Here is a 16,193-nt window from a genome sequence, read left to right as displayed (position 1 = left end):
GATTAGTGCAGAATTGTCCTTACACTGGTGGTCAGTGTAAATCCTCCTTTACATTGGGGGTCAGTGTAAATCCCCCATAACATTGGTGGTCGGTGTAGAAGTGTCACCATACATTGTTAAATAGAAACACCTTACATTGGTGGCAGTACAAATCTCCTTGACAACGGTTGTCAGTGTAAATTCCCCCTTATAGTGGTGGTTGGTGTAAATGTTCTTATTACATTGGTGTCAGTGTAAAAATCCCTCTTTGCTATTGGTGGGTGGCGAAAAAATCCCCCGATACATGGTTGTCAGTGCAAATCCCCCCTCACATTGATAGTCAGTGTAAATCCCCCCTCATATTGGTGGTCACTGTAAATTCCCCATTACATTGGTAGAATCTATATACTTGCCAAAGATTTCCAGCTTTGCTCTACATGATTCAGAATTTGCCACAGTGTACCGCCTCCAACTAATCCCAACCCCCCACCTCTGCCACTGATCCCAGGAGTCCTAGGATTCCTAGGAGTTTTCTGTCTATTGATGGGTCCCCTCACCTTCCCAGGTGTGCAGGCAGTGAGCAGATGATGTGCTGCAACCTTTAGCAACCAATCAGTGAGCACTAATGCTGTGCACTAACCCCCTGCAACCAATCATTGAGTGGTAAGGATATGCAGTAACCTCTAGGAACCAATCAGTGAGCAGTAATAATGTGCAGTAACCTCTAACAACCAATTAGTAAGTGGTATAGATATCCAGTAACCTCTAGCAATCAATCAGTGAGCAGTATTGACGTACAGTAATCTCTAGCAACCAATCAACAAGCAGAAGTCATGCGCTGTAACCTCTAGAAAATAAACAGTGCGCCATAATGTGTGCTGTAACCTCTAACAGCCAGTTAGTAAGTGGTAATGATACACGGTAACCTCTGGAAACCAATCGCAATCGCTGCCTGATCTGATCTGATTCAATAAACTGATTTTGAGTCTAGCTGCTATTTGTTGTATGTCTCAAAGCATGTGGAGAGCGAAATTGCATGGAAGAGGGGCCCAATAAAATGTTTGCCCAGGGTCCAGTCAATATTAAAGACGGCCCTACCTATACCGGTTCTTGTGGACTAATAAGATAATCATATGATTTGACATTACTGGTTTATATGATATGGGCATCAAGTGGTTTATCATTACTACTTATGGTATTTCCTTTCACTGATTGTTATGTTATTAGCATTATGGTTTGGTATTTGTCACTCATTGCTATAATTAGTTAAGAGAGCGCAGCTCTATTCTTTATCATCTACTGAATTTCAATCCATGTATGGCCAGCTTAAGAATGGTGGTGGGGGGAGTTCCAAGTGTGGCTGCAGCAATGAACTATTGACCAATATGTTTGTTATCTTCTAAATTACTATCATAGTTACAGAAAAATGTCCTGTTTCTTTGTGATGTTTGTATGTTTCTTAGTTTTTGCCTAAAGAGGAACTTCACAAATACTGTAGCTGCTGATTTAAAAAAAAACAAAAAAACTGGTATTTGCGAGCCCATGGAGTCACCCGGAGCAGATTCTTTGCCAGGCTTTGAATCCCTGGTCATGCCATCTTTGATGTGGGAGTTGGCTGTAACATTCTAATAACCAACTCCCCACTGTGCATTTGCTGTGAGAATTGAGGAAGTGGGAGAAAATGTTACCTCTTCCCTGGAAAAAAAAGTTTGAAAATGATTTAGGGGCTATGGGGAGGTAGAGGATAAGAAGCACTTCAAATTTAGGGTCAACATTTGTTGTTGCTTTTTTTCCTGTGGGTTTGCTTGAATAAATAATTGAATAGTTGTCACAAATGGTGTGCACTTCGAGGGTGGCATAGTTATACGTGTGGAAACCACGAAACCACCTAAATTCCATTATATTTAATTATCAGTTAGCTTCTAGGTACTGCATATCTCCATCATCTTGTTCCTGGAACAGTTGATATTCCTGTCCTATAGTTTGTGTTTAAATAGTTGATTTCTTACATGGTAGGGCAGCTCAGATGCACCTGACATGTTGATATGAATATCTGAATAAAGTTATTCTCTTTTATTATTATTTTTTTATTAGTAATGGCGTTGATCTGCAACTTTTATTGAGACTGCAACATTGTTGTGGACAGATCGGACACTTTTGACACTATTTTGGGACCATTGACATTTATACATCGATCAGTGGTAAAAATAGCTACTGATTATTGTGTAAATGTCACTGGCAGGGAAGGGGTTAAACATTAGAGGGCGATCAAGGGGATAAATGTGTTCCCTCAGCGTGTTTTAAATGTAGGGGAGATGGGCTACCTAGGGCACTAGGCAGAACAGGGAAATGCCTTGTACATGAGCATTTCACGGTTCTGCCTCTCCTCATCGCAATCGCGGGCCACCGGCGTTTGCAGGACCCGCAGGCACATTCTCACAGCCCGCTAGCCCGGGATTACGAAGGGACGTACAGGTACACCCTTTTGAACACTTGTGCCATTCTGCCGATGTACATTGGCGTGCGGCGGTCGGGAAGCAGTTAAGGTAAAAAAAGTCCTAGAAAGGGTATTGCCCCCTTGCCTCCCTATATACTTACTTGAGTCTTATATCAATCCAGTGCTGTGCCTGTCTGCAGTCAGGACTTGTCTTCTCTCTATCTTCACACTCGCACAGAGGCAGGAGCACAAGCCGTTGGTTCCAGCTGCTGTTAATCAAAACATGTGAGCAAGGGGCGGGGCTGAGCCACACTTTGTGTATCTATAGAAACACACAGTCCAACTTGGGAGCAAGCCATCAGGTAAGTCCACATAGTAAGTGGCTTCCTATGATGGTGCACAAAAAAGGAGGAGCCTAGAGTGCAGACGGGGACCCCAGAAGAGGCGGATCGGGCTGCTATATGCAATACTTTTGCACAGAGCAAGTAAGTATGAAATGTTTATTATTATTATTATTATTTTTTTTTAAAGGAAGCTTTTAAAATCACTTTAAGTCACATTTTAGATGTCATTCAAGCAAAAATTCAGGGAATGCCTACAGCATGACAAACATTTCATCATAGCTGCATGCTTGCTATTATGTTATTTGGATTGGATAATAACATTGAAATAACTCATAAACCGTAAACGATTACCAGATGTGCTGACATAAAATAATACAACTGTAAGATGGATGCTTTAGAAAAGAATAATGATAAGCTGCACAATTCCCATTACCTGTTTCTGTGGTAAAAGTTATTTCAGATAATGTTTGGTTGGCTACGCCTGGTAGTTTGTTTACCGGAGCAAGCTGGATATAAAAGTATGCTAGAAAATAAGGGAACAGATTGTACCATATGGCACTTTTGTTTTCTGCATGTTTCAATTCTAAAAACAAAAGAAACACAGTAATATGGAGTCTGGTCTCAGGAAATGCTTAAGTGTCCATTCTGAGTTTTAGTTATCAGTGTTTGTTGTCTGTAGTTATCAGACATATTCTCTCTTTCATCAGTCCAGTCTGGGGATTTGGAAAATTGGTTGCTGTGTGCAGAAATAGTTCTTTGAGAGATTATAGTTTACTCCAGATAGAAATGATAAAGTGGCTTGGATAACCTTCAAAACATCTTCAGCATGGAACAGCACAAAGGACCTAAGGAGTATTGAATAACGAGACACAACACAATTTATTTCATGTTGGCTATGAATGGCCACGGCGTTTATTAGAGGTGAACAAATCGTCATCCCTAACAGCAAAATATTTAATCTTAAAATGACATACCCATAAATTATTTAATTTATTAATAATATCACGTAGTCCATCCAGAACTGAACTGGATGACAAACCCCACTGAGGCCGCGTACACACGCGGGGACTGTTCGGCCAACTTTGTCCGCTGAACAGTGTTTCGGCAAACAGTCCGCTCGTGTGTGGGCTTTCAGCGGACAGTTTCAGCGAACAGTCCGCTGAACAAGGTTTTTCGGAAATTCCGAAAAACTGTCCGCTGAAACAAAGTTTCAGCGAACAGTCCCCTCGTGTGTAGGCTTGTTCGTCAAACTAAGTTCTGCGCATGCTCAGAAAGGATTTACACGCCGAAAGTTATAATGCAGTGTATAGGACGTCGTATTTTTCGTCCCGTCGTACGTGGCGTTCACGTCATCGCGCACGGTTTCAGCAAACTGTTCGTTCGTCGTGTGTGGCCATGTCCGTCCATGCTAATTTTGAGCGGACTGTTTGCCGAAACTGTTTGACGGACAAAGTTGGGCGAACAGTCCCCGCGCGTGTACGCGGCCTAACAAACACCATGACAAAACGAAATATTTATATATTTTAAGTAGGGAGGGTGGGAGCAGCATGGGGCTCCATCTTCAGCAGGGGTCTCCTCGTACGGCGAACAGAGCCGGAAAGCAGCCAGCTTATATAACCACCGCCTGGCTCAATCCCACCCGATTCAGCCAATCGGGACCCGTTATTATGCCACTCCAACATCTGCCATAACCTGGAGCAACCTAAAACGAGAAAAACAGAGAGGAAGAGGACCCAGAAAGTTTGCAGCCTTTGTACTGTCCCATGGAGCCCCGCATAAGTGATAGGGGCTCAGTCATTATAGTACAAGTCCGGTTGAATGTGACTAAATGCTACTAGATATATCATGACCTGTATAAATGAGAACCTCCACAGACAAGGGTTTGCAACCTTTTAGTAGACTCTGTGTGTAACATTGGTTCTTAAACATCCCCACATTACCATCTATGTATACATGTCAGGGACATGACACTAAAATTAGCTTTATAATGGTTCATTAAATTCGGGCAACCATTGGTGATGTCTTGACACTGGCCTCCCTGAGGGATAAATTAAGCCAGCATGTGACTCACCTTGCCATCAAACCTTTTCATTTAATTTCCTTGAAATGTACTTATTCCCTGAACAATTTAACCTTCAGTGAGTTATTTCTCATCTGACTTTTAGTGTTTTTCTCCTTAGACACTGCGGTGGTGCCTATTGCATATCATTTTTTTTTCCAGCCCATTTAAAGTGAACTTAACCTGACGAAAGTTTTTCTAAGGAAACAGCAGTGTTGAATGGTAGGCAGCTTTGTGTCTTCATATTGCTCCAACCACTGGATTCTAGATGAACACTAAAACTGGTACCTGAACTTCAGCCCTGTTGCTACTTTGGATATGTGTTAAGCCAGGTTAGGTTTACTTTTTCTGGTGCCCACATGTACCTGAGAGCTAAGGTAATAAAGGAGGCAAAGAATGACTCTGATATTCAAGGGACAGTAACCTATAATAAACAATCAGTATACAATTTAATGAAGTAGGTTAGAAAAAAATGAGAATTCGGAGTGAATTCTTGTAATTTTGAATCAGACTATGATCTAAGACAGTGATCTCCAAACTGCGGCCCTTTGCTTGCCATTATCTGGCTCTTGGGGCACTAATCCTCCCACTGATATGAAATACTATTCTGACATCTAGCACCAACAATGGAGCACCATTTCTCCCACTGACAATGGAGCAAAATTACTCCCCGGGATACCAAAGACAGGCACTATTCCCCCTAACCTAATACCAAATGTGATGATGTTTACTCCTAATGATGCCAGAAAAATTTCCATTCCCGCTGGCCACGATCTGACCCTCCTAAAGTCTGAAGGATGGTAAACCGGCCCTTTGTTTAGAAAGTTTGGAGACCCCTGATCTAAGCTCTAGACCAACTATTTTAAACCAGGCTTTCTCCAGAGGTAGCTAGGGGTACCTTCAGCTGTTCTAACATGACGAGGGCACATTAGCCCACGCAACTATGCCCATTAGAGTAATATATAACCTTTAATTCCAATAATTTTTTATTGAAGTATAAGAAGTACAGTTAACATCTTAAGACATTAACAATTTTTGGATAGGTAAATAGAAAACAAGCAGCATTATATTGCTCCAAATTAGTCCTGAGAAGTACCTCTGACAATATATATATATATATATATATATATATATATATATATATATATATATATGTGTATATATATATATATATATATATATATATGAACATAGAGTATACGAGCAAGCAATGTAAACAAAATTGAGGCAAACTGGAAATAAAAGGAATTAACAAGAAATAAAATAAAATAAAATCATACATCTACACAGTCTTGCAAGGATTGGAATGATGAGATCTCCATATATCTATTAACGTAACCAGTCTATTTGCTTACGAGAAAATTAGGTATTTTCAAGCCAGTCCTAAATTATGATTGATAATCATCACTTCTTACTTTGTATCATTCAGGCCACAGTTTCCATCAAGAACTCATTGCTTGGTAGTTACCTTGAGCTGCAGCGAACACTATCTCATATGGGGTGTGTGTGTTAGTCATCTTAATGACTTCACCTAATGTGGGCACTACATGGTCTCTCCAGTGTCTCATTAATTGACAGCCTGGCACTTAACAGGACATGGATCACTATAACTATTGAAGGTGCGGGGATGGATTCTATTCCCAGAGATAAGATGGCTATACCTGCAGTTAGGGCGATCATCTGTAATTCTAGGATTTGTGCCATTAGTTGAAAGATCTTGGTCCAAAAGGCATGTATAGCGGGACATGACCATAATATATGGTGCAACGTGCCTTTAGCTCCACACTTCCTCCAACAAAGTGAGGAAGTCCGGGCATCAAATTTTGACATTCTAAATGGTTTCAAATTCCAATGAAGTAGTATCTTATAGGTTAATTCCCACAAGTTGACAGTTTTTGTTGCCGCATAAGTTGTATGGAGTGCTTTTTGCCGTTGTTCTGCAGTGTAGGAAGTATCTAGGTCGTGTTCCCACGCTTTAATATCAGATGGTTTAGTAAATATATCTTATTGTTCAGTGTATTATAGACTAGAGAAATACCCTTGATATTATTGCAGGGTTGGGTAAAATATAAAGCAATTTTCCATGGCAGCGATGTAGAGGTACGTGGGTTTGCATGAAGAAAATGGTCTACTTGGGGAAACCGATAGTGGTTGGAATCTTCTAGGCCATATTCAATTTGTACAGCCCTGATTGTTTTTAGGGAGGGGCCTACAATAAGGTTGACTACTGTTGATATGCCCTCAGCTACCCAGTGTGCTATGTGTAGACCAGGAATGATCAAGGGTAAACTAGAGATGGGAAGTGAAAGGGGTGTTGTAGTAGAAAATATAACCTGTAATATGATTTTGTTAAAATGTTTATCAAGGACTAAGTATGTGTTTCTACTTATATGGCTGAAAAACTCCAGAATTCTTGCAATCTTTTTCATTCAGCTGCAGCTAACTTACCTCTTATCTTAATGGTGCTTGCAGAATTTTGGGTCCAACGCCAATTGGCAGATCTGTGGCATTCTGACTGCCAACTTAAGGAGGTCATTCTTCCCACTCATCACTAATGTAAGAGACATTCTTGTAGACATGTGCGGTTCGTATAGTTCCGAATTAAAATTCTGATGAATTTTCATTTTTCAGAAATATGGATATATCCGAATTTCCGAATTACAATAGTACTCAATTTAAACGAATCCGCAATTACCAAAAAAAAGTTCAAACGAAATTTGAATTTGAATCATTTTCGAAAAGTTTTCAAATCCGAATAGTTTTTGAATTTAAAAAGCTTTCAAAATTTGAAAGCTTTTTAAATTCAAAAACTATTCGGATTTGAAAACTTTTCGAAAATGATTCAAATTCAAATTTCGTTTGAACTTTTTTTTGGTAATTGCGGATTCGTTTAAATTGAGTACTATTGTAATTCGGAAATTCGGATATATCCATATTTCTGAAAAATGAAAATTCATCAGAATTTGAAAAGTTTTTAAAATCCTAATAGTTTTCAAATTTTCATTCGAACAGTTTTCGAATTCAAATCGTTTTCCAATTTCCAAAGAGAATAAAATAGAATAGAAAATAAAGGAATATAATATGAAAAAAGGCTAAAGATTAAAAATAGACTAGAAAAGAATATAGCAGGAAATAAAAGAATAGAAGATAATAGAGTAAAACAGAACACAATAGAATAGAAAATAATAACAACAGAATAAACTAGAATATGATAGAAACAAATAGGATAGAATGGAATAGAAAGAATATAACCATCTTCTGAAATTTGAATTTCATATAGAATAAATTTGAATTCGAATACATAAGAAAAGGATATAATAGAAAATAATAGACTAGAAGAATAGAATAGAAAATAATAGAATGAAAAAAAACAATAGAATAGAAAGAGTATAACCATCTTCCGAAATTCGAATTTCGAATAGAATAAATTAGAATTTGAATAGAAAAGAATAAAAAAGAAAATAATGGAATAGAAAAGAATATAATAGAATAAACAAATAAAAAAAAAGAGTATAATAAAAAAAAAGAATAGAATAGATTAGAATAGAAAGAATATAACCATTTCCCAAAATTCAAAAAGAATCAATTCAAATATGAATAGAATAGAAAATAATAGATTAGAATAGGAAGATGGTTATATACATCCTATTCTATTCTATTCGATTCTGCTGTTTTTTCTATACTATTGTCTTATTTTCTATTCCATTCAAAATCAAATTGATTCTATTTGAATTTTGGAAAATGGTTATATTATTTCTATTTTATTCAATTTTTTTTATATTCTATTCCTTTCTATTTTATTCTATTCCATTCTATTCTGTTCTTTTATTTTCTATCCTATTTTGTTCTGTTTTACTTTATGAAATTATATTCTTTTATTTTCTGTTATATTCTTTTCTAGTCTATTTTTTTATATTCTATTCCTTTATTTTCTATTCTATTTTATTCTCTTTGGAAATTGGAAGACTATTCAAATTCAAAATCTTTTCTAATTCGAAAACAATTAGAAAAATATTTGAATTCTAAAAATTTTCAAAACTGATTTGAAAACGTATTGCATCGATCTAAAAATTCAAAAAATTCAAATCGATTTGAAAACGGATAAACAAAATGAATTCCGAAAATGAATGAAACTAATGAAACTAATTTAACTAAACAAAGTTATATAAATAACAAATCAAAACAAAACATTTTTTTTTCATTCTGCACATGTCTACCACTGACCCTAAAAGCAGAACTAAACTCTTTGATTAAAAGCATAACTCCACTTTTGTTGAGAAAAAAACATTCCCCTCTGGGTGATCTATGTACATTGCAAGGATTATAACAAACTTTGTTGCAGATTCCTACCTTTTGTTATTCTGAAGAAATCCACGTGTTTGTCTGTGCCATATTCTGAGTGAGTGTAATGGGAGTAGTTTCATAATTTACTGTCAGGTGTGGAGCTGAAGGGCACTTATGAGGAAATCTGCTGGGCCTGCATCCCTTTAGACATGTTCCCATTGAAAGTATCTCTGGACTTCTGGGAAAATTGGTGAGCCAATCACACAAGCAGGAAATTATATTTCTGGGGAGTGGTCAGTACACACTCTGTGTACAGAACAGCTCCAGGTAGCCATATTGCAATGTATTCTCAGAAAATTACATTGACTGCAGATTGAAAAGGAAATTTAATTTTTAATAAAATTAAATTACAGTATGATTAGTGACGCAATTATACGCTCTATATTACTTTTTCTTTATTTGCCATTTTTTCCCCACGAAAGTGGAGTTGCCCTTTAACTGTTCCTCAAAAAATACTTCTATAGTTAGGCTGCTAGGTTGCTAGTTTTTGGCTTCACTGGAGACAGTGGAGCAGTAACCTATTGTTTTTGTCTGGTCAGTTTTCCCCTAGCTGTGTGTTTGATTTTTCTCACCTGCTTCTGGGGGAAGCTTCCATAATATAGGGCAGGGAGAGTCAAATGTGCATTATGCAAATTTATCATAACCCAGCCATTCCCCCAGAAGGAGGTGTCCAGAAGGTGGCTGAGGAGGTGATAAATGGCTGGGATACTTTTCCAGTGGGCTCTTTCCTCTCCAGGAAGGGTTACAGTTTACCTGGGGCTGCTGCCTCTGGGAGATAGCTAGTGAGACAACAAATTGCAGACTAAGCCTCAGCAGGTACTGAGCTGAGGGCAATGAAAAGATTACTGATGGAATTTTACTGGAAGGCACTGTCCTGAAGTCCTGGTCTGAAAAAGGATCTTTTGCCTCCCTCACTGAGGACCTTCCCGAGGAAGCTGGGTGACAGACAGCTCCTAGCACCTGTGTTTGGGGCTATAGGGATTTGTGCTGGAAGTTTCTCCTCTTATTGATTGTTTTGGAATATGCTGAACCCCTGAAACCTTTTTCCATTTCAAGTTATGTAGCAATAAATTCTAAAAAGGCATCCCCTAGACTGAGCTTGTATTGTCGGTGAGCATGGAACTGTGCTTGTGATTGGCAGCCTCTGTACTAGGGTAAAGGAGACCTGGGCACATTCTCAGTGGCCCATTCGGGGGTGAGCGCCACAGCTATAATCAAGTCATACTTCGAGTGATAACTGTCACATCTGTTTATGCTCTCAACCAAACTGTTAAGTCATCAACTGGTTGGTGTCATAACTGATCACATGTACAGCATCATGGCAACTACAGCTCAAACATAGGCTAAGATTGCAGCTTTCTTAGCTGTAAAGTAAAGGAGGGTTTAATTCTGCTTTAAAGTGGAACTAAACCCATTGATTTATTGGTTTCAGAAAACAGTTCCATTCACATCATGCCGGGAAGAGTAATGCATCGTACACACGATCAGACTTTTTTGACAACCATGGAATTTTGTCCAAAGGGCGTTGTCTCAAACTTGTCTTGCATACACACGGTCACACAATTGTTAGCCAACAATTACGAATGTAGTGATGTACTACGTGGTTTTTCAGCTCTTTAGCGCCACCCTTTGGGATCCTTCTGCTAATTTCGTGTTACTAGAAGTTTGGTGAGTGTTGATCCGCGCTTTTCATTATGTGCTTTTCATTTGGCGCTTTTCAGTTCTCGTTTTTCATTTTATGCTTTTCGGTTCGTTTATGAATGGCCGTTCGTCAACCAGACATGTTGTGGAATCGGAGCAGATAACATGTTATTTATTATTGGCCTTGGAGGTATTATTGCTTTGACATTATTTTTTTGGTTAAATAATGATTTGATTTGGTATATTTTCTATATTTTTGGATGCATAGAATGCACTTTTTGGTTTAGTTCTATGGGCAGATAGCATGTCTAATTTTATTTGTTTTCTTTTTTTAATGCAGAATAAAAAAATTGTGTAGAATAATACTTGGCTATGTTTTTTACTTCAAATGACAGTTTGGGAGTAGGCAGTTACATTTTAAAAAATAGAAATGTAAAATTAACAAGGGACACTAACATAGTTGTATCTTTGATCGTAAAGAAAATACAGGATAATGGTGTTGTGTTAACTTGCCCAAATAAAAAAATAAAAAGCATAATAATATTATCCTTAAAGTGGTGTTGCCACCAAAAAATTAAAACTGCTTAAAATTCGTAAAAAAAATAAATAAAAAATAATTGGCAAAAAAAAAAAAATTTTTACTCACCTCTAAATACCGGTTGCTAGGGGGTCCCTCGTAATCTGCCTTCTTCATTGCCCAGGCTGGTGACATCACTTCCCCTCGCGCCGCACATTCACCTGGGACCTGTCATGTGTCCCAGGTGACTGTACGGCGTATCACGGCGCCCTGCGCCGCTCACGCATGCGCAGTGGGTGCCCGGCTGTGAAGCCACAGCCGGGTGCCCACAGTATGCATGACAGCGCCGCGAGCGGAGCGGGGAGCGAGGGGGGGCTTCATTCCCCCGCATCGCTGGACCCTGGGGCAGGTAAGTGTCCGATTATTAAAAGCCAGCAGCTGCAGTATTTGTAGCTGCTGACTTTTAATTTTTTTTTTTTAGGGGGTACCCCACTTTAATATCACTAAAAAAAAAAAGCCTTTGAAAATTAATTTTCAATAACTCCTTTAGTATCACCTGCAAAGCAGCTTCATTATTATCCCATTAAAGAAGACGAGAATTGTGCGCTGCATTTGTAGATTTCATAATTTGCCATGTCACGAATGTTAATTCTCCATTACAAACGCTAGTTTACAAGACTGACCACTTCTGCTTCCGAGCATGCGTGTTTGTACTTTGGACTTTTGGCCGACAGACTTGTGTACACACGATTGTAAAATCCGACAACACACATTTGTTGGCGGAAAATTTGAAAACATGCTAGCCAACATTTGTTGGTGGAAAGTCTGACAACAATTGTCTGATGGTGCATACACATGGTCGGATTTTCCGCCACCAGCCTGACATCCAACATTTCCCATAGGAAAGTCTGATCCTGTGTATGGAGCTTTACTGTTACATTTGCTTGTGCTCTCTACCAAACTGTCAAACCATCATAATTGTTAACATCTGCAGCACCATGGCAGTTGCAGATCAAACAGAGGCTAAGATGGCAGTTTTTTGGCTGAAAATAATAGGATGGTATAGTTCTGCTTTAAATAAGCTTTAGCATGGGTTTCCTGCATCCTAAAAAAAAATCAAGGGTTCCTCAGGGGTAAAAAGGTTGAGAAAGGATGGGCTAGACTAAAACTTTTGGCCAAAAGCCTAGAGTTCCCCTTAGGTAAGAGCAGTGCTCCTATAAGTTACATAAATATTCAAGCTTTTTGGATAAGTGCTTAATTATTTTGTTTGTTGATGTTAAGGAAGATCTTTCCGTTGGGTTATTTTCCAATAGCTGATCTACACTGTTACCTCCAGGAATTAATCTCTTGCTTTACTTCTTCCACTAGGGCAGTGAAGATGTCCACACTATTGGAGATAAAAAGCAGTGTTCTCAGACAAGTGCAGAATCGGCAGTCTTTTCGCCGAAGAGCAGAAACAGAATCTGGCATGTCAGCACAGGAGACCAACAAGGCTGTCAGGTAAACATATTGAAGTTTCTCTTAAGCAGAGGCTGAGTCAGTGTGTGCATTTATAAGACAGCAGCTCGTGTACATGTTAAGGATTTGGGGCTCTCATTGGTTTGGAAGAGGAGGCACAGGTGATGTGCACACTGTCATGTCAGATATATATTTGTCATCTCCATGTTTTCAAGCTGTGCACTTGTGTCAAGAAGGCCAATAGCATCAAGATAACTGGAATGCTCTCGGGAATGTCCACATTAAATGGTGAATGTGAGAGATACAATGTGTTGATATCTACTTTTTAATGTAATTTCTGAAAACTCACAGGACTCAACAGGATACCCAGAAGCTTATTATTTTATAAAGAGTTTATAAATGTTATTAATTAATTTGGATGTTTCTGGGGCATCTGTATTAATTGGTCTTAATCAGTTCTTTTCACTCTTGACCCTCAGGCTAGGAAATCTGCACCGCGGACCCCTTTACTATGGGCTGATGAATTTAAATATTTAGGCATTTGGGTTACCCAGGATCTGTAGAGCTTATATAGCCTAATCGTCACCCCATACTTTTACAGCTGAGAGAGCGCTGCTCCACTTGGGCTGACCTACCACTGAACCTGTTGGGTTACATAAATATACCTAAAATAATTTATCTCCCTAAATCTTATTATGTTTTCTGGAATTGCCCTATTTCAATAGTTATTACTATCTTTTCGGGACCTTTCTTCCAAATATAGACTGCCTAGATGGATGTACTTTCAGTTGCATCATGCGATCAGATCACAATTTACCACTCCTCTTTGCTTAAAAGCTGACCCAAAAGACGACATTCTCTCATAAGACTCCCTGTCTAAACCCCTGTCTTTATCTGGCTCTTCTTAATGTGGAGTCTCCTAAAATAGACAGATTGTGAAAACAGTGGAGGGCAGATATCCCAACTTTGGACAGGCAGTCCTGGGAGGAATGTTATGAGAATAGTTTTAAATTCTTATTAGAGGATAGTTTCTAAGTGCTTATTTTGTCACAAGACAAATTCATTCACACCAAATTTTTGCATAGGATATATGCCTATCACACAGAATTTATCCACAAAGGTCTCCTGATTGTCTCCACTGTCATGTCGGTGTTGGAATCTATTATCATATGTGTTGATCCTGCCCTAAGGTGGTGCAGTTTTAGGTGGAGGTGTTTGAATGTGCTAATACCCGTGTATAGCTGGCCCTCCCGCTATCCCCTGAGCGTGCATTGTTGGCAAACAGACAAATAGAGGCCATGCTACACTAAAATACTGGTTTCTTTTTTATTGTACTATGCTAAAAAATAAATACTCAGTAAATGCACCACCCCCCGCCCCCCTTGGTGGCCTCATGGAAGTCTTCCATTAATGGCTTTTATCCATGTACTGATTGACGTACAGTATATGAATAGGGGATGCCCTAGGAAATACGATAAGGTTTGGCAGCCATGGACGACACAATGAGTATTTTTATTTCACAGTTCTTGGCTGCATCAACCTAGTATTTCTGTTATACTGTCTACTTTGAGGGTCTCGCTTATTCCTTAACCACTTCAATACAGGACATGTATACACCCTTCCTGCCCAGACCAATTTTTAGCTTTCAGTGCTCTCACATTTTGAATGCTAATTACTCAGTCATGCAACACTGTACCCAAACAAAATTTGTATAATTTTTTTTTCATACAAATAGAGCTTTCTTTTGGTGGTATTTAATCACCACTGGGTTTTTATTATTTGCGATATAAGTGAAAAAAGAGCGAAAATTTTGAAAAAAAAAAACAAATTTTTTTTGTTTCTATGATAACATTTTGCAAATACGGTAAGTCATTTTTGTTCATAAATTTGGGCCAAAATTTATACTGCTACATCTCTTTGGTAAAAATAACCCACATTAGTGGATATTATTTATTCTCTGTGAAAGTTATAGAGTCTACAAACTATGGTGCAAATCATTGAAAATTGATCACACCTGATGCACCAACGGCCTATCTAATTTCTTGAGGCCCTGTAATGTCAGGAAAGTACAAATAACCCCCAAATTACCCCTTTTTGAAAAGTAGACAGTCAAAGGTATTTATTAAGAGGCATGGTGAGTTTTTTGAAGTTGTAATTTTTTCTCACCATTCTTCTATGAGGCATAATAAGTCTTTTGAACATTTCATTTTTTTCCACAAGTCTTCGGAAAAAACGTGGAAAGAAAATGAAAACTTATTTTTTTTTTGCACAAAGCACATAAGATATTTCTAACTCAAAGCATTTATATAGGAAAAATGACACCCAAAAACACACTCTGCTACTACTCCTGAGTATGGCGATACCACATATGTGAGATTTTTACACAGCCTGGCCACATACAGAGGCCCAACATGCAGGGAGCATCATCAGGCGTTCTAGGAGCATAAATTACATCTCTAATTTCCTAACAACCTATAATGCCGCGTACACACAATCAGATTGGTCTGCTGGACAATCCACCCCTGTGTAGGCTCCGCCGGACTATTTCTTTCCAAAAGTCCAGTGGACTTAGAAAGAAGTTTTGACTCAAAATTGTCCGCTGGACTCGGCAGTCCGGCGGACAATCCGCCCGTCTGTTTGCTAGTCTGCCAGACTCTTGAAATGAATGGACTTGCCCACACATGGAGAAAAGTCTGTTCATTTTGAACGTGGCTCCAGGTAGACGGGACTAGTGCAGGAAGTCAATGTCGCCGCCTCCATCGGCGAGATTGACACCTCGCTAGCCCCGTCACCTGGTATGGCCTTAAAGGGGAAGCCCTACACCGAAAAAAAAGGTGTGGGGGTCCCCCCCAACGTCCCATATTAGACCCTTATCCAGGCACGTAGCCTGGCCAGTCAGGAAAGGGGGTGGGGATGAGCGAGCACCCCCCCTCCTGAGCCGTATCAGGCCGCGTGCCCTCAACATTGGGGGTGCTTTGGGGAAGGGGGCCCTGCGGTCCCCCACCCCAAAGCACCTTGTTCCCATGTTCAGGGGTATTCAGTGTGTGTTGGTGTGTACTGTAAGCGGTAATGAGATGTTACCGCAATCTCCTTCTCACACACGATCAGTGTGTGAGAAGGAGGACCCGGTAACATCTCGTTACTGCAGTTGGTTGACATTCTGTGACCGACTGTGATTGGACACAGCTGGTCACGTGGCAAAGAGCCAAGTTCATTGGCTCTTTACTGTGATTGGGGTTGGGCTGTGTCAGGGTGACAAGCCTCACCCCCGATTGCCGCTCTGTTCGTGCCCTAGGGGCATACATGTGACCGGCTGTGATTGGACACAGCCAGTCATGTGGTAAAGAGGCATTTTTTTTGGGCTCTTTACACAGATCTGGTATGGGCTGTGTCTGAGGGATACACTTCATCCCC

The 16,193-nt window shown here is 39.3% G+C and overlaps 1 protein-coding gene across 1 annotated transcript in view; it reads left to right on the top strand.

The window, feature by feature from the left end:
* The window catches only part of BAIAP3 (BAI1 associated protein 3), a 554,780-nt gene that overhangs the window by 162,574 nt on the left and 376,013 nt on the right, over positions 1–16,193 (top strand). The window contains exon 2 of the mRNA XM_077449095.1: positions 12,690–12,821. Coding sequence (XP_077305221.1) covers positions 12,700–12,821 — 122 coding nt within the window. The 5' untranslated portion in view covers positions 12,690–12,699. The remainder of the gene's footprint in view (positions 1–12,689; positions 12,822–16,193) is intronic.

The sequence above is a fragment of the Lithobates pipiens genome, unplaced genomic scaffold, assembly GCF_037356315.1.
Source record: "Lithobates pipiens isolate NorthernLeopardFrog02 unplaced genomic scaffold, aLitPip1_a1.2 Scaffold_22, whole genome shotgun sequence".
Taxonomy (NCBI): domain Eukaryota; kingdom Metazoa; phylum Chordata; class Amphibia; order Anura; family Ranidae; genus Lithobates; species Lithobates pipiens.
The sequence above is the reverse complement of the archived record's forward strand: the minus strand, read 5'-3'. Positions and strand labels throughout refer to the sequence as shown.